The sequence below is a fragment of the Ovis aries genome, chromosome 7 (assembly GCF_016772045.2).
Source record: "Ovis aries strain OAR_USU_Benz2616 breed Rambouillet chromosome 7, ARS-UI_Ramb_v3.0, whole genome shotgun sequence".
Taxonomy (NCBI): Eukaryota; Metazoa; Chordata; class Mammalia; order Artiodactyla; family Bovidae; genus Ovis; species Ovis aries.
Window position 1 is genome coordinate 90,210,023 of NC_056060.1, and position 22,508 is coordinate 90,232,530.

Sequence of the window (22,508 nt, forward strand, 5' to 3'; positions counted from 1 at the left end):
CTAGAAGAAATATACCTATATTTATAGATCATTTTAGAAAATACAAAATAATTCCGCCAGTTAAACTGAGTGAGTTCCCTGTGTACGACCTAAGGATAGTTCCACCATAAGAAGCTACCTGAGAATCTGTATCACATTTTGCTGTCGACACTGGATGAATAAAATACTAGATGATCATTTGCAACCTTCAACAAGAATTAAATATGAGTCCAAAGACAAACCTAGGCAGCACTTTAAAAAGCAGACGTCACTTTGCCGACCAAGGTCCATCTAGTCAAAGCTATGGTTTTCACGGTAGTCATGTATGGATGTGAGAGTTGGACTATAAAGAAAGCTGACCGCTGAAGAATTGATGGTTTTGAATTGTGCTGGAGAAGACCCTTGAGAGTCCCTTGGACTGCGAGGAGATCCAACCAGTCAATCCTAAAGGACATCACTCCTGAATATTCACTGGAAGCTCCAATAGTTTGGCCACCTGATGTTAACAACCGATTCACTGGAAAAAATCCTGATGCTAGAAAAGAATGAAGGCAGGAGGAGATGACTGGATAGCATCACTGACTCAATGGGCATGAATTGGAGCAAATTCCAGGAGACAGTGAAGGACAGGGGAGCCTGGTGTGTTACACTCCATGGGGTTGTAAAGAGTTGGACATGACTTAGCAACTGAACAAAAACAACAAAACTTCTCATAATAGTTTTTTTTTTTTTTAATCCACATCACTAAAAAGATAATATTCGCAAATATAAAGTTTATATTCAAGTATAGGTCACACAATCAGAATAAAAAAACAGTGGCCCAGAGTTCAGAGCTCCAGGTTCCCAAACCCTTTTCAGAAACTAGCTTTATGTCCTTAGGTAAAACTCAAAACTCCCAGGGTCTCTTTCTCATCTACAAAAATAAAAAGTCAAACTTCACGATCTCTGAAACTGCTTCAGTGACACTATTTCTAAAATAGTAGAGAAAAACAAGTGCTTGTCACCTTATAGAACGTCAGTTCAGTCGCTCAGTTGGGTCCAACTCTTCGTGACCCCATGGGCTGCAGCACGCCAGGCTTCCCTGTCCATCACCAGCTCCCGGAGCTTATTATACTACAGAAGATATGACTCTTTGGGATGATGTGCATGTGTGTTCAGTCATGCCTGATTCTTTGCAACCCCACTGACTGTAGCCTGCCAGGCTCCTTTGTCCATGGAATTCTCCAGGCAAGAACAGCAGAGTGGGTTGCAATTTCCTCCTCTAGGGGGTCTTTCTGACACAGGGATGGAATATGCATCTCCTGCATTGGCAGACAGATTCTTTACCACTGAGCCAACTGGGAAGCCCCTTTGGGATGATACCAAATAGGAAAATCCCTGAATAACTTGGGAGCATATTTTTTTATATATTGATACATAACCTTATAATTTAAATACTATTGATCAAATAATACAGTTTGAGATCTGATATATTTCTGAAATCTAACCTGCTTGTTCCTTATTCATTGGTGATAGTTAACCTGAGGAAGTAAATGCAGTAGGAAAATGCAGCAAGTCTAAATGCTTTCTTAAAAAAATAAAAAATAAACACTACTTATTGAGCATTTAGCCAACCCCATGGTAAGCACTTTCTCTGCATCTAGGAATATTTCATCTATCCCCAAGGAAAGATCTTTGGGGTGCATATTCAATACATTAACTTCAGAAGTGCAATGGGCCCTAAATGGCTCACAATTAAACAATCCGGCAGTCAGAAGTGCTTTACAAAGGAAAGGAACACTCTGATAATGAACATGCCCCAGGGGCTCCCTTGTACTTGAGGCGTCCAATTCTAACTTTCCCTTCAGGAGCCCCAGAGAAGGAAATGGCAAGCCACTCCAGTATTCTTGCCTAGAGAATTTCATGGACAGAGGAGCATGGAGGACTACAGTCCATGGGATCACAAAGATTCAAACATGACTGAGTTACTTACTTATGGTAAGCATTAAAGACGCAACAAGGACTAGGATAGACACAGGTGTTCCCACAGAAAACTGACAGATTAGGAAACAAGAAAAGAGTAAATGGGAATTTCAACACAGTGGGATAAAGGCCAAGAAGGAAAAGAGCTCCATAGCCAAAGAACCATATCAATTCACCTTTGTACATCTTCAGAGAATAATTAATACCAGCCTCCCGGAATTAAATGTGCTCTGTAAACAAAAGAGTCCCAAGGCTCTTCTCTTGTGATGAGCAGCAGCTGACACCAGCTTTTTTATTTACTATTATAAACCGGTAACTTAAGATCTGAGATCAAGAGAGATGCCTCCAAGTGGTGTGGGTCCATCCTGAAAGTGAGTGCCTGCTGGCTCTACAGCTGATGACCTGTCCCTGTTTTCTCACTGAAGGTGTCTTTGCTACTTCTCGTTTCACTCCATGATTTGAACCTAAAACTCTGATCTATGCCTTTGTCCCTGCTTCTCTGTAGGCCTTCCTGTTCAAATGAAACTTTCTGGATATTAACTCCTGTAGTGGAAACTCCTCCAATACTTCTGCTAGCTTGCTACCTAGGACTGTGCATACCTATCTATTCCAATACCAACCACTGACTGGGGTCTTCTAGTCTGAATGGAAATCCCTGGATGTCTCCTTCTCCATCAGCCTCTAACATGACATTAAACATCACTTGCATATTATTATCAAAATATTTCTTGAGTCTGTCCCTTCCAATGAATTGCTACAACTTCCTAAATTACCTCAGCCAGAGACCTGGGTCTCACCAAAGACCTCTTAACCGATCTTCTTCCTTTGGTCTTCCCACCTGCAATCCACCTTTCACATCACTATCAGAGTGATGCTTCTAAAATATGAACATATGGTTCTCCTGTTCAAAACTCCTTCATGGTCCCCCACTAAATGCAGAGCAGACCCAACCTTTTAAAATGGCATACGATGCTCTTCTTGATGGATCTAAACTCTGCCTCCTTCTGGAGCCCCATCCTTGATATCCTCTGTCTCATGTTTTCACGGTGTATGTAATACTGCCAGATCACTTGGCGTTTCTTGGCATTTATCATGCTGGTTCTCTTCCAGGCCATTCCTACGATTGTTTACTCAGTATGCATATTCTTTCCTGTTTACCTGGCTGGCTGCAAGATCTATCCTTAGCATCTGCCTCCAAGGCAGCTTCTGCTTCCATTACAGCACTTACATCTAACATTGAAACCATCTACAGAAGTGTCAGTTTTTCTAGGCAACATGTTCCTTAAAAGGAAGGATCTTTTTTTTTTTAAACATTTATTTATTTGGCTGAGCTGGGTCTTAGTTGTGACATGTGGGATCTAGTCTCCTGACAGGGGATGGAACCCAGACCCCCTGTATTGAAAGGGTGAAGTCTTAGCCACTGGACCAACAGGGAAGTCCAGGGATCATTTCTTAATTCATTCTCATCTTCACAACATGTAATACAGTACTGAGGCATAGTAGCTACTTAGTAAATTCTCAGTTAAACTGAATAAAATTTAGCCTCTAAATGCTTTGTCAGGGTTTTTTGACAAAAACAAATTCCCTGTCTATGGGAACGCCCTGCTTTACTTAAAAACCATCTCAACCCTCTTCCTCTCTGTCATGCATTATTCTTAGATTCACTGGTTATTTTATCTATGAGCAAGGTCCAAATCTTAGTTGGGTTTCATGTTTATATTATGTTACCACTGCCAACAAAGAAACAGGAACACAATTTCCACCCAGTCTAAGTTCTAGAATTAACACTAAAAGAAGAAATTCATTTGGCAGATTTATGAAAACAATTACAAAATGCCATCAGAGGTCCTTCTAATACTGCAAGACATCAACATCGACTAGCTGAATAGCAATTCTACTTTCCATATAGCTTTTGTCCTTTGATTTCAGATCTTATCTTCAATACTTATAGGGCTGTCCAGTCATAGTTCACGGGAATTACAGTACTGTAGCCCATCAATAACCTGAGCCATCTTTCTAGTAAATAGATTCAATTCCTCCTTAGTCAGTTGGTCAGCGTAGTATTGCTTATCACGACCTTTTTACACTGTAGAGCTACAGTTGCCTCATGCAGCATTAAAACTTGTCTGATCGGAAGTTCAACCCCATTAAATGATAAGGGAAAACAGCTCACTCGCTCCCGAATTAAAGAGCTATGATTAAGAGTCATCTCTGGCTCTCATAATTTAACTGAACAACAGCAGTGAAAACTTTCTGTTCAGAAATGATAAAGATTTTAACTTGAAAGGAAATTCCAAGTACATTGCTCTTGTTGTCAGAATTGTGGACTTGGGAAAAGAAAAGAAAAAAAGAGAGAAATGCTTTATTAATGCACAGCAAACTTTTAGCTAAAAAATTCTGAGACAGCAAAACATGTATATTCTAAAATTTCTATGCCAGCAGCATAAATATAAGTCAGGATTGGCTTCTATAAAAATGGTGAGGTACACACAGGATCACTATATTGAAAGCATGAGAGAAAATTTTATAAGGTCAAGTAAATTTCAACATTCAATCACAATACTGTTAATTTCTTATTAAGAATTTTTTTAAAAAAGAAGCTTCTCTAATGACTATCTGGTTTCTAAAGTAAACTCTATCTCGTACCACCTCCCACCTGTACCTTACTCATAAATCTCAGGGCCATATCCCTGTTGACTCAAATATTCACCGTTTTGCCACTGTTATACTTAGCCAACTTCTACATATGTTTTGTACAACTGAGTTTAAACGTATTTTTGCAGAAGCCTTCTCTGACATGCTGGCAGCATCACACCCTTCCATTCTCCCAACACAAACACCATAGTTCTTCCTTCTTCTGTATTCTCAGGTCAGTGTTTACCTATCTCTATAACAATATAACTCACATTAAGGATTTCAAGGATATCTAAAATTTGTTTACAATTCCATTTTCCCTATTAACTTCCATGGCTTTCTAACACCTATCCCCAATGTCTGTACACAAAAAATACATGATCAATAAATCTTGGCTAAATGAACAAGATTGGCTATATTTAAATGTTAATACACATAATCGTGGGCTTCCCCTGTGGCTCAGATGGTAAAGAATCTTCCTGCAATGCAGGTGACCTGGGTTCAATCCCTGGGTTGGGAAGATTCCCTGGAGAAGGAAATGGCAACCTACTCTAGTATTCTTGCCTGGAGAGTTCCACAGACAGAGGAGCCTGGTGGGCTGTAGTCTGTAGGGTCACAAAGAGTCGGACATGACTGAGCAACTAACTGATACTGATACACATAATGGTAAGAATGTTCATTGTGAATCTGACATGGCATGTAATCCATTCGCCCCTTCTTTACATCAAAAAAGAAGTAAAAGTGTCAGTCACTCAGTCATGTTTGACCCTTTGAAACCCCACAGACTGTAGCCCACCAGGCTCTTCTGTCCATGGGATTCTCCAGGGAGAATACTGGAATGGGTTCCCGGCCCAGGGATGGAACCCACATCTCCTACACTGCAGGAAGATTCTTTACCATCTAAGCCACCAAGGAAGCTGAGAAAGTCACGTATCTTAATGAAAACCTCACTTTGCTCATATTTTTAAATAAGGATATTGTAAAAACTTAAAGGTTCTTTCATGCAAAAAAATCCTAAGATGGAATACAATTGGTGAGGTTTATAGTACAGTTGGTTTTCGTATAGAATTTAAATGGGATGGAAGATTTTAGTAACTTAAAGCAGAAAAAAAACTATTCTAAAAAGGAATGCAAGTGCTTAAGCATTGATAATTTCATAAACAGATATCTACAGATATCATACAGATATCTATGATCACAATGTTCCATATTTAAATTAATGAATTTCCAGGTTGACCTGATATATGAAGACAGCTGAAAACTATCCCACAGTGTAGGAGAATCTTTTTGCTAAAATTAACAAATTCTTCAACATTATTTTTTGTTACCTTCCATTACATTTAAATCATGATGTCAAAGAATCATGAAACAATCAAGTTATCTTCAGAACACACAGTTTACCCTTCCCATTTTGTAAATGAGAAAACAACACACCCAGAGAGGTGAAGGATTTGCTTGAGCCACAGAGATATTTGGCAGCTTTGAGCTAACACTCCAGAACCAGAATGTAAGTATATATACACGTAAATGGGGACTGGTTACAGCTTCCCTGACTTTTGCGCACCTCAGCTTTCTCTCCCAAGGAAAAGGTAGAGGAATTTGTCTGACAATTAAATTTCAATATTTCAACAGTTTTACTCTCTCATTTATTCTCTCATTCCATGCCTGTATATTTAAGCTAATTTTAAAATATTAAACTATTAAGGCTTTCATATGTTTAGTTACATGTCAAAATACATGACTAGGACAAATAGGATGCCTTGAAGGTCATAAACATGATGAAAGCTTTAGGATTCCAAGATTAATTACCTTGCTCTCTGCTAACCAGCGATGTGGGTCATAATTAATATCAGGACTAGACGAAAAAACCTACAAAAAAAGAGAAGTCATCTGTTAGTGGTAGGTACCTCCCTGAAATAAATTTACATAAATGAAGATTGTACACCATTATATCCAAAAGTTTAGTCTCTAAACCTAAGGGTTTAAAAAGAAAGTTCACAGCAAGTATAAAGCCAGTTCCAAACTACTATTTATTTAATGCCTATTTATTTAAGCATGTATATATGTATCCATGTATGAAGTATATATTGACACTAATATTTAGCTCACATACACACATATGAATCAACTCTCAAGTGCTACTACTGCTTGAATCTCTGAGGCTGATCCATGGAGTTCTGCATGGCAAGCAGCCTCACTTACACCAGTTTACTTCATTTTTGTGTCTTTTCCTCAGTCTTGTTCCAGATAATGTATTTCACATTGAGTTGGATGTAATTACATAAAACTTAATTCTTTGTCTCATTTTTCCTTCTTCAATTTTATACTATGAGGGCTATTTTGTCTCATTAATGGTTTTTATAAAACTGACAGAACCTAATTGATATAACTTTACACCAACATCGCTTTATAATTCATGATGGTAACAAAATTCTACAATAAATAGGTTGTCTACACTAGATGCCCTGAGTGCCTTCACACCAACTCATTTATAAAATTAACAGCTAGTTCTGCTGTATTACTGATAAAAGTGTACCCAGTTTGTCAGTGACTTCAAAATTTTAAACACAAACCATTTTCTCAGTTCCTCCCTTCTTTGAACTTTGTGCTACCCATGGAATTTTTGCATCAGTTTTTCCTAGAAATTTTCTGCTTAAAAATATCCTATCCCTCTGCATGCAATGTCTGTTCCTATCTTCAAATACTTCTACACTTCTCGATGTGTATGCACATCACTCCCCTAAGGAACAGCATTAGATAATTCGTTTAGACATATGATAAATGTACAGCGAGTGCTGACCACATGCCACGCACAAGAGTGCTGTAGTCTTATATAACCTTTCCATCATCCCTTTTTCTCATTATCTAGATCTCACTCAATTCTCATGCCTTTCCTGCCTTTTCAATGGATTTTTCTTAATCTCTCTAGTTCACAGTGCTCTTTCCTTTTCTACCTCTCTACTGTGTTGAATATTTGTAACCATCCATTTATCATTGATTATGTTATTCTGTATTACTCTTTTTCATTGACCTATGTCTTCAACTCAAGTCTTCAGTGACCTAAGATACAGTACTCAAGATTAAAGACCAAAATAATTTGAGATAAAATGTTTATATTTTGCAACATGCTTTATAAATTTATATATAGTTTAGTGTTTAAGAAAAGTCACTTAATCACTTATAAATGGTGTAACTTAATTTTTCTCTAAGCTGCAGGTTATCATCTATAAAGTGAGTAAACTACCTCATGAGGCCAGGGTAAAATTGAATAAAATGGATGTTAGCACAATATCAGGCATACAGAATACCATTATCACTTCACTACTAACTGCGTATCAAGATGCAACTATCAATAAATACACTTCAAAGTCTATTATGACAAGAGCACAAAGTCTATTAAGATAACATTTATTTGTCATAAAAAGATTAAAGAAACAGAAGCCATACACTTGGCAATATCAGTACATTATAAAAAACTCTCTGCATAATAATGAGAGAAATCATTAGTTGATCCTGCTATACACTTAGTATGTACATCACACTATGATGTACCCCTTCTATATCTTTTTTATCTTCATAATAACCCAACTTATAAATAGGACATGATTTCTTAGAGAGAATAGGGATTACATAACTCATCCAAGGTCATACATTAGCAATTTGGAGAGTTGCAATTTGAATCTACATCTGTCTTGATCCAAAGGCTATCCTCTGCATGCTCTACAAAGAAATGAATACTCTGACCAAGTGTTAGGGGGAAATCTCTAGAATTACCAAAAGCTAAAACATTGTACCTTTAATTCAGACACTTTCCTAATTGTTCTATAAGCGTCTAACAACAGATTTTCAAACACTGCATGCACTTACTAATGTGGAATGCATAATAAATATGGTGGCTGAAAAAAGAAACTATAATTAGAAATAATGCCAACATTCCCAAAGACTTTTCACAGACTCTTTTGTTGCATATCTCTTATTCAGTCCATTCCATAATAGTCATTTCTACATAAAATGGCTGAAAATTTCATCAGCAATATTTCAAAAATCAACAAATGACCAAGAACGATTGGAATTACTTCATTTCTAAAAATATTTTACAAAGACCACCAATCTCACCTACATCTCTGGTACAAAGCAAAAAATCAATTTTAATGAACACTTTGGTGGTTTCTGTGAGCTAAGAACAAATGTTATGTTCTTGAGTATTCCTTTTTTTTTAAATAGGAATGAAACAACAAAAGTTATTAATGGAAAAAGATCCACAATAAAAAAAAATGCATTCTTAAAAAAACTCTTACAAGAATTTCTATTCTCATAGATTAACTTTCCACCCATCACTTGGACTTGAATTAGTCTTTCTCCAGGTAAAGAGGTATAAAGACCCATTATCACCACATTCTTGAAAGCCTATTAAAGAACAAGGTACTTTTCATAATAGGATGTTGGAAGGATAATTTGAATCTTATAAATAAAATATTGAAGCAATGTGCAACATACACACCATGCTTTAGCTCGTAATTGACCCGTTTTAGTCTGTAAATAACATGGTTTATATATAATGCAATCCAAATGTTTCTATTTTTATATCTCTACTTGACTGAAAACAAGCCATTCTGACATAAATTCTTAAACACAGAATAAATATTCGATAGTTAATCTGTGAATCTTCTAGATAAAATTATGATTTCAAGGATTTAAATATATGTAAATAAGTTCTAAATAAAAATAAAGCAGTATTAAGCAAGGAACAGAATAAACGAGAGTTATAACAGGACAGAAAAAGTTTTCCCCTAAAGCCAATTACTTCTCGTATTTGGCTCACAGTCCTCTCAAATTGACATCTGAACTTTAAAAAAAAAATGTATACAAAAATATATACTGTAGGAATTCCATCAACTTCACCAAATTCTGCCAGTTGAAATATTTCCTTTAAAGCTGAATCCTAAAGCACAAGTGTAGAATATCATTTTATGTTCTTGAAAACATTATTTAAGGAAAAAAAAAAAAAGATGGGTAGAAAGAACAGGAAAAAAGAGAGCAAAGTAGTTTAGGGAAAAATATTTTATTTGAGAAAAAAGATGAATGACAAAATATTGGAAAAGGTTTAAAAAAAAACCTTAATGCATAATACAATAATTTGAATGCTGTTATAGCATCAAATGAAATAACTACAGGGGGAAATGATGGGCTAAACTATAATGTACTGTGGTTATACCACACCAAAGCACTGCAATGCTCTTTGTATATAACTTAGCAGTACTAGGACCTAGAGTGTAAGGAGGTACTTACTTCAAGGAATTAAGAATATCCATGACTACTGTTTTTATTTATTATTTCACTAGGATTACAAATTTAGTGGCAATAATCCATTTTAGAGACAGGAAAACTAAATAAAATGCAATTTGTTTAAACAGGGAAGGCAAATAGCATGGTAGATACTTGTTTAAGCTCCAGAATTAGACACCCAATACTTGAAGTCCTAATTCTAGCTTTAGACTAGATACATGGTCAGGGGCAAGTTACTTATCCCCTCCAAGTCTTGCTTTCTCTTGCCTAAAATGGATTTAGTGTGAATATCTAAAGGACAGGGTGGTTTCAGAATAGAGAGAGAACGTATATACTGTAATTACAACAATACGTGTAATATAGCTAGCACTCAATAGATGTGAACCAGTAATATACCAATAACAATAAAAACGGCCTATGATAATAAAAAATTCAAAATCCAGGCTTCTTGACTTGAAAGCTTTCTCTTGTAAGACATTTTCTTTTACAGAGTGACATACAAGCAATTCAGTGGAGTAACAGCATACTTTCTTTCACCATGACTGTGCAATAGATAAAATAGCTCATTCTAAAAAGTGTAAAATGTAATTTTGTTCCATAAAACTCTCTGAAATAAAAATGTGACGACCAGGTAACTATGCATTAAATCCTATTATAATTATATATTAGGAAACTAACTGAAAGGCACATAGCAACTCATAATTACTTTCAATTTGTCCATTGAGTCCCTGGAGAACGTTTTACAAGCTGCATCAATTTCCTTTCCTATAACCCCAAGGATGGATTCCTGTTCAGTCTCCAGACAAAGAAGTTGATCCTTGAGCTGCAATCTGGCCTCTTCCATCCTCCTACGGTGTTCTTCTTCATTGGTTATATGTTTTTCCTAGAGGCATTGGTAAGAAATAAAATCAGAGGTTAATTATTAAGTGAAGACAAGAAACACATGTTATATCTGTACAACGAACCCAAAGAAGCAATATTAAAAAACAGATCTGACTTTGTCCCTTGACTTTACCAAAATAACTTATTATTCTTCCTCATTAACTGATGTCAAGTAACAGAGAATTCAGAAGTACAATAATGAGTGAAAGAGCGAGCAGATATGTGATAAAAAATACTACAGTAATTCTGCTACCAAAAGAAAAAAGAAGTTTTAAAAAATCCTTCACCGTTTTAATAACACAGTGCCATTAATGGATCAGAGTAAGAGCCAATGCCACAAACCAATTTTGAGTTTTCCATAAATATTAGTAAAACACTAGAAAAGGCAAAACGTCAAGTAAGTAGGTTTCTTCATTTCAGGGGAAAAAAAAGTGTTACTACTACCTTTATCTCGACTCAGAGGGAGAGGGAGAGGGTGGGATGATTTGGGAGAATGACATTCTAACATGTATACTATCATGTAAGAATTGAATCGCCAGTCTATGTCTGACGCAGGATGCAGCATGCTTGGGGCTGGTGCATGGGGATGACCCAGAGAGATGTTATGGGGAGGGAGGTGGGAGGGGGGTTCATGTTTGGGAACGCATGTAAAAATTAAAGATTTTAAAATTTAAAAAATAAAAAACTTAAAAAAAAAAAAAACACCACCATTTCAAAAGATCTAAGTTTCCAAACTCAGTCATACTACATAAAGGCTTTGAGTCATGAAAACTTGATAGAGCTAAGAAAGAGCTACTTTTCAAGTAAGTAAATATACTTCATGAAAAGGAGATTCTCAAGAATCCTGTAAGAGATTACAAGTCTTGGGGACGGCCCCTAGTCAAAACAACTCTCCACCATTAGGGTTACACAATTTCATTAGAAATTCGTTAGAGACATTCAAGTGGTATTGCACAAGGTTTAGAGGAAAAGAACAGAATTACTAGAATTGTAAGGATAAACAGCGGACCAAAAAGTCACGATGGCTGGCTAGTTATGCCTTCAGTCACCACATAGTAGCCTAATGATCCTCACCTACCCTAGTGAACACAACATAAGCAGGAAGATTATATGGTCAACCAATCAACTTGAATTTAAAGTAACAAAAGGCTTTTTCAATGAAAATTCATCATGAAAGACAGAATGGTATTTGAGCAGAATAATCACAGATGAATTTCCTAGCAATTCAATTTACTTTTAAAAAAATGAATGAAACACTCTCCCTACAAAAGAACAGTCATTTCACAGCCTGTCTTCTGCTCTTCTCTCCCGCCTCATCTCCCTCCTTTCCACTCTCTCATACCTGCAGCTTCTCAAGAACACCTACATGTGTCCCCTCTAGCCGCATCTCATCTGAACAGCTCACTCTGAAATTTTGTTATTTCAAAATGGAGCTAGCAGCCCTGAGAAGGCGTTTACCTTCATGAGTACATCTTCCTGGCCAGGAGCTCAACTCTGTAGACTTAGGAGCTGGAGTTCCACTGCATTCTGGTCCTCTGATGCAAGTCATCTTTCAGCAGTAGAGCATATTAAGCTCATAAGAGACTAGCAGACAGACTAAATATCACTCAGTTTACTGCATTCGTTTACATTGAGAACCGTAACTGCCATATGGATCAGAATGCTCACGTCAGCGTAAACCAGCATGTTTTCTCCCTGTAGGCCAATCTAGCTGGGAAGGCAAATTACAATCAGAATGTTGCTTAATGAACTGGAAATCTGACCAGAGGAGTCTGTTTCATGAAACAACATTTAAATGGCATCATGCTAATGGCAGCCTGGCATGTCCAACTACATGTCAGGGCTTTCAAATCACAGCAACAGGAGTGTTCCATTCCCTTGGGTAGAGTTCGGATAGAGACTGTTCCAGTATATCTCCCTTTCTCCTTTGTCCACACTCTCCCTCCTGATGGATATGGTATCTTTTCAGATGATACTCTGCTAAGTCTAACTTCATCTACAAACCTTTCACAAAAATTAACATCGTGGCCTGGCTCTGACAATAATGGATTATTTCATAGTTTTTTACTAGAAAGAAACCTTACTGCCAAGTCCCTAGTTGAGGATACTTGCCTCTGTATAGTTATGTACCTACCCACCTCTGCTTCTTATCTTTCAAAGTTTCTCCTTCAAACCCCAATCTCCTTTCATTTCTGATCTCCCAATGTAGAAGGTTCCCAGAGTACATTATGTACACCATAGTTTTTTTTTAATGCATTAAGCTATAATAAAATGATTTGGTCATTCATCTGTCTCCCTTAAGAAACTGATAATTTCAGGAGATCACAAAACATATTTACAGCCATCTTCAAAATCCTCCTCTTTGCTAAATAAGTGATTTAAACATTTTTGAAGACAAACTCAACACTGTAAAGGCTATCTCATCAGTTACCGTGCAGATCTATACACTCAGAGGCCACTGAGATGCGCTAGGTTTCCTCCATAAGACAAAGTCCTCCAGTCAAACAGGCTGCAGTGTTCCCGCCGCAGGCCTGTGGCGTGGTGTTAATAAGGGAAATACTCTATCAAGGGTGGCTGACATACTTAGGGAACAACTGTTCATACTTTAAATCCACATGATTCACAATAATGTTCTAACTGATTTTTCTTTTCTCTTTTCCCTCATAGAGAGCATAGACTTTTCTGTGCTCTCTGTTACTTGACTCATTAAAAAGAAGACAAAACTATTTCCAGATTTTTATAGTCTTAAGAAATGCTGATCCTGTCAAAAAGAATCTACAAGTTCAAACACTTTAGCACAGGCTGAAAATTTCATTACCCACTTCGCTATCCTCTGCAAGACAGCATGCCATGTCTAATCTCCCTTTGAAGTAAAACTCAGAGAGCTACAAACTCACATGAACCTTAGTAATAAGTGGGTTCAACTACCCGCTCTTTCAGGATCCCCTTCTGTGACATTTAACCCCATGGTCATGCAACCCCTACCTACATGACCACCTCAGGTTTTAAGGAAAAGAGTACTTGACACAAAATCTTTCCACTTGAGTCTAAGTGCTATACTCAAAAATTAAAGCAAATAAGTGAATCCTCCACCCCTATTAAATCTTCCACTGTCCGGGTAAAGGTCTGTGTTCTTTTATTTAATTAGGTTTCAGATGCTGCACCATACTGGTTCTCCATCCTTTCTGCATGTCTTCCAAGACCCTAAATCTAAGAGTTATAATAAATAAGCTCTTCCACTCTGTACATAAGCAACTGTAATTTAATTTTTTCACTGGTTCTATAAATCTTTATGGAACGCCTACTATGGCAATACACTCTTCTGAATGTCAGGGATAGAGCAAATGAGATAGATAAGCCGCCTGTTGTCAGAGAGCCAACAAATTTCAGCACTTCTGTTTTATCCCAGTTCTTCTGCCTTGAGAATATCAATTTGAACACTAACTGTGACACCCAAAGAATTAGCTGTTTTTCCCTGTTTCATGTTTTGAATGCGGTGCGCGTGTGTGCTAAGTCGTGTCTGCCTCTGTACGATCTTATGGAATGTAGCCTGTTGGCTCCTGTCCATGGAATTCTCCAGGCAAGATTACTGGAGTGGGTTGCCGTGCCATCCTCCAGGGGATCTTACTGACCCAGGGATCAAACTCCGTGTCTGTTATGTCTCCTGCATTAGCAGGTGGGTTCTTCACCATTAGTGCCACCTCAGAAGCCCACCATTGGGGCAAGTCCAGCTAATTCTATGGGAAGAAGTTAAACTGGTTGACATTAACTCAATCAACCATCTCACTGGGGCCACATAAGTTAATAAAGGCAGATGGCAATATTTAGGCACTATGATGGCTATTCTGTGGCCTTCTAGTGAAATTAGAGGGAGAAGTAATTCTACAACAACATGAACCAAAAGCTACCATATTTCTAGAGAACCAGAAGTAAAACAAGGTATTTCAGAGACTATTTAAAGATATGGAAGACATAGATAGTCCAACTTCAATGTTTCACTGTGAAAGGACACAAATGCTTGGGTCTTAGGAATATAAGGAGATTATTTGCAGGGGTTAGGGGAGTGGGGCTAGATGAAGCTGACTGTAACAGTCTATACAATCCAAGAAGAGGGATATCAATAGACCATGACTGAATCTAAGAAAGAACCACCTTAGAAAACAGAAGTGAAAGTGAAAGTCGTGTCAAATGCTTTGTGAGCCCATGGACTACAGAGTCCATGGAATTCTCTAGGCCAAAATACTGGTGTGGGTAGCCATTCCCTTCTCCAGGGGATCTCCCCAACCCAGGGATCGAACCCAGGTCTTCCTCATTGCAGGCGGATTCTTTATCAGTTGAGCCACAAGGGAAATAAACCCACCGTTAATTTTACGCGTAAGGAAAGCAAAGTTCAAAGAAATCTGACGAAAGTCAAAGAGCCAATAACCCATAAACTAAGTCCCCTGACTTCTTCACTAGTACTCTCTATTCAAACACTACAAAAGGTTGAGTTCTCAAAACTGTAGTTTAGAAAGCCAATTTGAAAATCTCAAAAAATTATCAGGAGGTTATATGGGGACTAATGTAGTCATAAAGTAGAAGGAATAACTCAAAAACATTTCTGAATGAGCCATATCACTACAAATGAAACCATATGAAGCAATGGCACAAAAAAGGGAGGCAGACCACAACAAGAGGGAAAACCGCCTAGCAGGCACAATACCCTAAATTTTTACAGGCTATCACTCTCGTCTATGCTGGAGATGCACCTTGTATACACATAATCTCCTCTAGAGTTTAGTTTAAAAGCATAACTAATACCACACTAAAGGTATGGTTCCATGGTCAAGACAGCAAAAGTTTCCTGACGCTTCCACTTAAAGACAGGAAGGGCTTACATTGTTGACATTTTCATCGACAGGAAACAAAAATCATAATACTCACAATGTCATCATACACACACACACACACACACATACCCCCCCACACACACATACACTGTTCACTGGCTTAATCATTGAACCTATAATTCAAAGGATAAGAAATGCTCCTCTAATCAGAACATTCACGTTCCCAAAGACTATAAAGATTACAAGGAGACATGATCTTAATGAAAATAGAATGACTTCAATAAAAACCAGGGCATATCCAAAATGTTATCTCCTTGGTAAAAGCATATGAGATTCCTTCAATGTCTTATGTGTTCCAGAAAAGTCACTGTATTTCCAATACCGTTATTACATAAAATGAAACCAGTTCTTCATACAGTTTAAGAGAAACATTATAGCAAATAAAACACAGGCACACCATTAAATAAATCATTAATTTACAAAACTAATGTTTTCCCTTTACTGAAAAGTAACCTGAATAAACATGCAATACTTCAGCCCCAGGGCCATCTATAATACATGATCGGGGGTGGGGGAGAGAGAGGGTAAGTGGTAGAATTTAGAAATCAATGTTTAAGGCCAAAATTAAAACTAATAAAATGTAATTAAAGACTGCTAGAAGCATGGCATGTTGAAACTACAGACCAGCACACATTACCTAAAAAGTTTTGAGAAAGAGTATTTCTGTAACTCAAGATAACTATTATGCCTAAGGTTTAAATCCAGGACACTAGCATTACAAGGCAAATTATGAAACTATCCTGAACTAAAATTGGATCTGTCTGGAAGCCATTTATCTGACTCTCTAAAGAAGGCTCCCATTACTTCTGCCAACAGCGTTGACTCAGCTGCAAGAAAGCTAGGATACGATACAAAATGCCAACCAGGGCAGACACTGCGAGTGACTGAAAGAAAGGGTCTACTACGGATTCTATAGGAAATCTGCAGAGTTTAATCTAGAAAATGACTAACCTGCAGTTCAAGCTGTCTTGCAAAACAGCCAACAAATAAATAACACACTGATTGCAATCACATGTAACTACTTTTTCCAAACATTTGTTAGATCTTACATGACTGTGGATTTCTTAAATTATGGCTATATATTAAACACCTGGATAGGTATTACAAAAATAAAAACAGAATAAAGCAACAATAGTTCAGATCACTTTGAAAAAGTGCACGAACTCAACCTATGTGAGCCCAATAATACTCAATGAGAGGGGATGAGGCAAAGTCATACACCAAGTTTTTTACTTGCTATTAAAGTCCAATAACATGCACCTAATATTAGAATGACAGAAGGTGACCCAAGTTCTTAGGAATACTGAGTGCTCTGTCCGTACATTCCTCTGGTACTTCATATAAGCTTCTGCTGTGTCTTCTATGTCTGTCTCCTCATCAAACTGTGAGTTCCTCTAGGGCAAAGATGATTCCTCTTCATTTCAGTATCCCAGCACCATTCATACACTGACGATGGAAATGTAAATGGGTATAACCACTATGGAAAACAGTATGAAGGTTCCCCAAAAAATAAGAATAGAACTACCGTATGATCCAGCTATCCCACTTCTGGGTATTTATCCAGAGAAAATGTATGTTCCCCTAAAGTTGCCCGAAGCATTATTTACAACAGCCATGATATAGAAACAACTTACATGCCCATACGGCTTCCCAGGTGGCATGAGTGGGAAAGAACCCACCTGCCAATGCAGGAGACGCAGAGATGCAGGTTCAGTCCCTGGGCTGGGACAATCCCCTTAAGAAGGGAACAGCAACCCACTCCAGGATTCTTGCCTGGAGAATCCCATGGACAGAAGGGCCTGACGGGCTACAGTCCATGGGGTCACAAAGAGTGAGATGCAACTGAGCGACTAACACTTTTCATTTCCATGCTGCACTGTATACAGACGTAGAATGTTGTACACATGAAATCTATATAATGTTATAATGTTACCTCAATGAAAAGTAAATTTTTTTAAAAAAAGAGAAAAGAATCTCTCACATATCAATCGATAAATCTTTCTGAAACATGAATATCCTTTTTATGTTCCAACCATTCCACTTGTGTTTCTTTTTTTTTTTTAACTGCATTTTCTATGTGCCAAGCATAGTAGTTCCCAACTATACAATGGAAAAAAAAATTAAGAAACAACTAGAATCTCTAAACTTAAATAACTTCTTGTATTTCAGTAAGTTTGTTTTTGGAATACACTAATTAGTAAAAATCACTGATGGCAAGCACCTTATCACTAGCAGGTTATTTTAACAATTAAGGTAAGCTGATGTCACAAAAGTAAAGGGCCCATCAGTGGTAAGAAGTGAATCAGAATAAATCTTGAGGATAGATCCAGTAAGATCTTGTGATGAGTTAAGTACTCATCAGTATATTAAGTATGAGCTCTATCTGTGAGAGAGTAAGATAGTCCTTTATATGTATTTAGAAAGCAGAAGAACAATTACTTCCTCTAGAAGTAATACCTTCTAGAAAATTAAAATCAAAATGCTATTTTTTTAGTTGGATAGACCCTTCCTTCCTCTCTGCAAGAAAATGCTTTACAATCTTTCTTTCAAAGGAGGGAAGAAATTATGACTAATAGTATGTAAAAGTAAGAGCTATAGTACTCTCCAACTCTTTGTGACCTCATGGACTGTAGCCCACCAAGCTCCTCTGTCTACGACATTCTCCAGGCAAGAATACTGGAGTGGGTTGCCATTTATTTCCTCCTCCAGAGGATCTTCCAGACCCAGTGATTGAACCCATGTCTTTTAAGTCTCCTGCAATGGCAAGCAGGTTCTTGACCACTACTGCCACCTGGGATAATGGAAAAAAGTAATGGCATAAGTAGAAAACTTGATAGATGTTTGACGCATGTTAAAACTTGAGTGTGAAAGACTTTCCAGTCTATAACCTGGTCTTAGGCAGGCTTGGGAAAGTTATCTATAAAACAGAAGTCAAAAAATGGAAATTCAAACTTAAATTCCGAACCCCATTTAAGGAAATTACTCTTCAGTTCAGTTCAGTTCAGTCGCTCAGTCGCGTCCGACTCTGCGACCCCATGAATCGCAGCATGCCAGGCCTCCCTATCCATCACCAACTCACAGAGTTTACTAGCAAACTCACATCCATCGAGTCAGTGATACCATCCAGCCATCTCATCCTCTGTTGTCCCCTTCTCCTCCTGCCCCCAATCCCTCCCAGCATCAGAGTCTTTTCCAATGAGTCAACTCTTCGCATGAAGTGGCCAAAGTATTGCAGTTTCAGCTTTACCATCATTCCTTCCAATGAACACCCAGCACTGATCTCCTTTAGAATGGACTGGTTGGATCTCCTTGCAGTCCAAGGGACTCTCAAGAGTCTTCTCCAACACCACAGTTCAAAAGCATCAATTCTTCGGTGCTCAGCCTTCTTTACAGTCCAACTCTCACATCCATACATGACCACAGGACAAACCATAGCCTTGACTACATGGATCTTTGTTGGCAAAGTAATGTCTCTGCTTTTGAATATGCTCTCTAGGTTGTTCATAACTTTCCTTCCAAGGAGTAAGCATCTTTTAATTTCATGGCTGCAGTCACCATTTGCAGTGATTTTGGAGCCCCGAAACATAAATTCTGTCACTGTTTCCCCATCTATTTGCCATGAAGTGATGGGACCAGATGCCATGATCTTAGTTTTCTGAATGTTGAGCTTTAAGCCAACTTTTTCACTCTCCTCTTTCACTTTCATCAAGAGGCTTTTTAGTTCCTCTTCACTTCTTGCCTCAAGGTTTTTAGTAATTTTTTTCTAGAAGAATATTGAACAATATAAAAGTCATTGGTAGCACAATCAAAAAGGTGTTAGGATACATTCCTAGTAATTAATATTCACAGTTGAAAACAAAAACGCCTCTAGAAGGTATTTTACACATTCACTAATCTTTAGGACCATTTTGTAATCAAGACGTTATTTCTCTTAAGTCAATGCCTGGAAACATAAATAACATTAGCTATTTAAAATCAGCCACTTTTGATGCATTTCTATTTCTGAAACAAAACATGGACAGGAAACAAACAACTAGAGTTTCAAATTATGCATCTGGAAGAAACACTGTTTAATTTTCAAAAGAAAAAACTGCACCATTCATCTCCAGGAAAATGTTTATAAACTTACAGTGTCTTTAGAAAACCAACAGAATTTGTTTCTCTCCTCTTTTTCTTTTCCTTGCAGGATGCTAAAGTATACATTTATTCCTATGAAAGGCTATGGGGAAAAAAAGTGGAAAAACAAATCGCCAAATAATATAACTCATGTATACAATAAGCACCTTCTACATATTGGCTTATCATAAATTTAAAGAATACTGCTTGTTCAACATTAAATGAAAAAAATGGACTGAGTCAACAAGTGCTTTCAATGGTGGTAAAAGAAACGCCATGTAAACAAAGCTGGACGTTCACTGTATGAAACTTTCAGGGTCTACAAGGCAAGCTAGGCCTGCTCAGCATCCGGCAGAGCACTGACACCCAGGCGGTAGAAACCTTCAGGTGGCCTGTTCCCCTTCGCTAATTGACATACCCCAAGCAACTACATATTATCAGCAGTCTATCTCCTACACTCTGGATATCACTCACAGTTTCACAAGGAAATGAAACCAAACTAGCAATACAGGATTTTAGAGAAAAGTGCTCCAAAGACTTCTTTCTTCTCAAGCTCCTGTAGTTATCAGCCACTCAGTAAGTTAAAGATCCATATAGCCAAAGGTATGCTTTTCCAGTAGTTATGTATGGATGTGAGAGTTGGACTATAAAGAAAGTTGAGTGCTGAAGAATTCATGCCTTTGAACTGTGGTGTTGGAGAGGACTCTTGAGAATCCCTTGGACTGAAAGGAGATCCAACCAGTCAATCCTAAAAGAAATCAGTCCTGAATATTCACTGGAAGGACTGATGCAGAAGTTGAGGCTCCAATATTTTGGCCACCTGATGCAAAGAACTGATTCATTTGAAAAGACCCTGATGCTGGGAAAGATAGAAGGCGGGAGGAGAAGGGGACAACAGAGGATGAGATGGTTGGATGGCATTACCGGCTCGACGGACATGAGTTTGAGTGAACTCCAGGAGTTGGTGATGGACAGGGAAGTCTGGTGTGCTGCTGTCCATGGAGTCACAAAGAGTTGGACACAACTGAGCGACTGAACTGACAGCAAGTTAAAGATTAAATGCCTTGAAAAGTGGAAGTGAAGTGTTAGTCACTCAGTCGTGTCTGACTCTCTGTGACCCAACAGACTGTAGCCCGCCAGGCTCCTCTGTCTAGGAGATTTTCCAGGCAAGAATACTGGAAAAGGTTGCTATATCCTCTTCCAGGGGATCTTCCAGACCCAGGGATCGAACCCACGTCTCTTATACCTGCTGCATTGGCAGACAGGTTCTTCACAACTTGAGCCACCAGGGAAGCCGTTCAAAATGACTTGGAATGCTTCAAAGTCAAATCCAAATCAGGGGTCATAAAGACACAAACTTGGATGTCCCTCCTTAAATTCACTTAAAACCAACCGATTAGATTGTAAATGGTTGGTAGAGAGTTCACTGCCATTGGGAAAGACGTAGGAAGGGGCTTCTCCACACCTTCGTTTCAGTCTGGGGAAGTGTAAAAGTGTTGGTCACCCAGTCGTGTCTGACCCTGTGACCCTATGGACTGCAGCCCGCCAGGCTGCTTGGTCCATGGAATTCTCCAGGCAAGAATACTGGAGTGGGTTGCCATTCCCTTCACCAAGGGATGAAGGTCTCCCACACTGTGGGCAGATTCTTTACCATCTGAGCCACCAGGGAAGCTGCTTCAGTCTGAGAAGTAGAGACCAAATGTCCTTTCATGCACCTGTGGGTCTTGCCCCTCCCTCCACCACAGCTGGATATAAGGTCACTCCATCGATGCATTCTAAACGTATTTCCTAACATCTGGCCGAGTGATTCATACATGGTAACACTCTGGTGTTTCCATCAGTTCTCTGAAAAAGGACGGACTACTCTGGAAAAACGACTATCAGGGATTCAGTTAAAAGCACTTTACAAATAACAAATGATAAATTTATAATTTTGCCTTCAATTTGACCATTTTATTATTATTTTCATTGTTGTTTTTTTAATTGGGAGAAATCTGACAAGAAATTACTCATATTATCTTAGTTAGTATTTATTTAAAGTGTCTGGTTTAAAGTTTGCCCTCAAATTAATATGTAGAAGTTATAGATTTAGTCTATTCACACGATGTAAAAAAGATGAAGCACCAAAGAAAAAGTATAGATTGCCTAAAAATGGCCTAAAGTGTAATCATTAAAATAAATGCTACAAGTCAACAGCTCATTAACTTCTACTTCTTTCTCATACTTGTGGGGGGGAAACAAACAAAAAAACCAGATAATTCTGCCTGCTACTATCAAGGAGTTCTTGGTAAAAAATGTAAAACTGTGATTTTAGCAGAGTGACTATTTTATAGAACAAATATCTGACAATCATATACACTTTCTCACCTCATGAAAAAGAACAATCCTAAACAGATGGTCAAATTAGAAACAAAACAAAATTAAACAATGCTGATTCATTTTTTCCAGTCACAGATATCTTTTATGTGGAAATATCAGGTTTTAATTAGACTTTTCTAAAAAAATTACTGATGACTTCTAATCCAAAATTTATACAGACTAAAAACAAATAAGAAAGGATATGGTAATCTGTTGACTATAATAACAACAAATTTAAATTCAGCACTAAAGAAATCAATGAAAAGACAGAAACGTGAGTCATTTTACTGGCAGTAAATAAAGGGGAAAACACAAGAAATCTGTGCTCATATCCTGTTTCCAACTCAAGCTGCTCAATGTTGGGCAAGTCACAATACTATGCTCTCAGCCTCAGTTTCCAGC

General features: G+C 37.8%; 1 protein-coding gene across 19 annotated transcripts in view; it reads right to left on the minus strand.

Moving 5' to 3' along the window:
- The window catches only part of CEP128 (centrosomal protein 128), a 455,060-nt gene that overhangs the window by 248,659 nt on the left and 183,893 nt on the right, over positions 1-22,508 (minus strand). For all 19 annotated transcript variants that reach the window (XM_042252808.2, XM_060418456.1, XM_060418450.1 and 16 more), the window contains 2 exons: positions 10,568-10,744; positions 6,385-6,444 (listed from right to left, as the gene is read on the minus strand). In XM_042252808.2, coding sequence (XP_042108742.1) covers positions 6,385-6,444; positions 10,568-10,744 — 237 coding nt within the window. The remainder of the gene's footprint in view (positions 1-6,384; positions 6,445-10,567; positions 10,745-22,508) is intronic.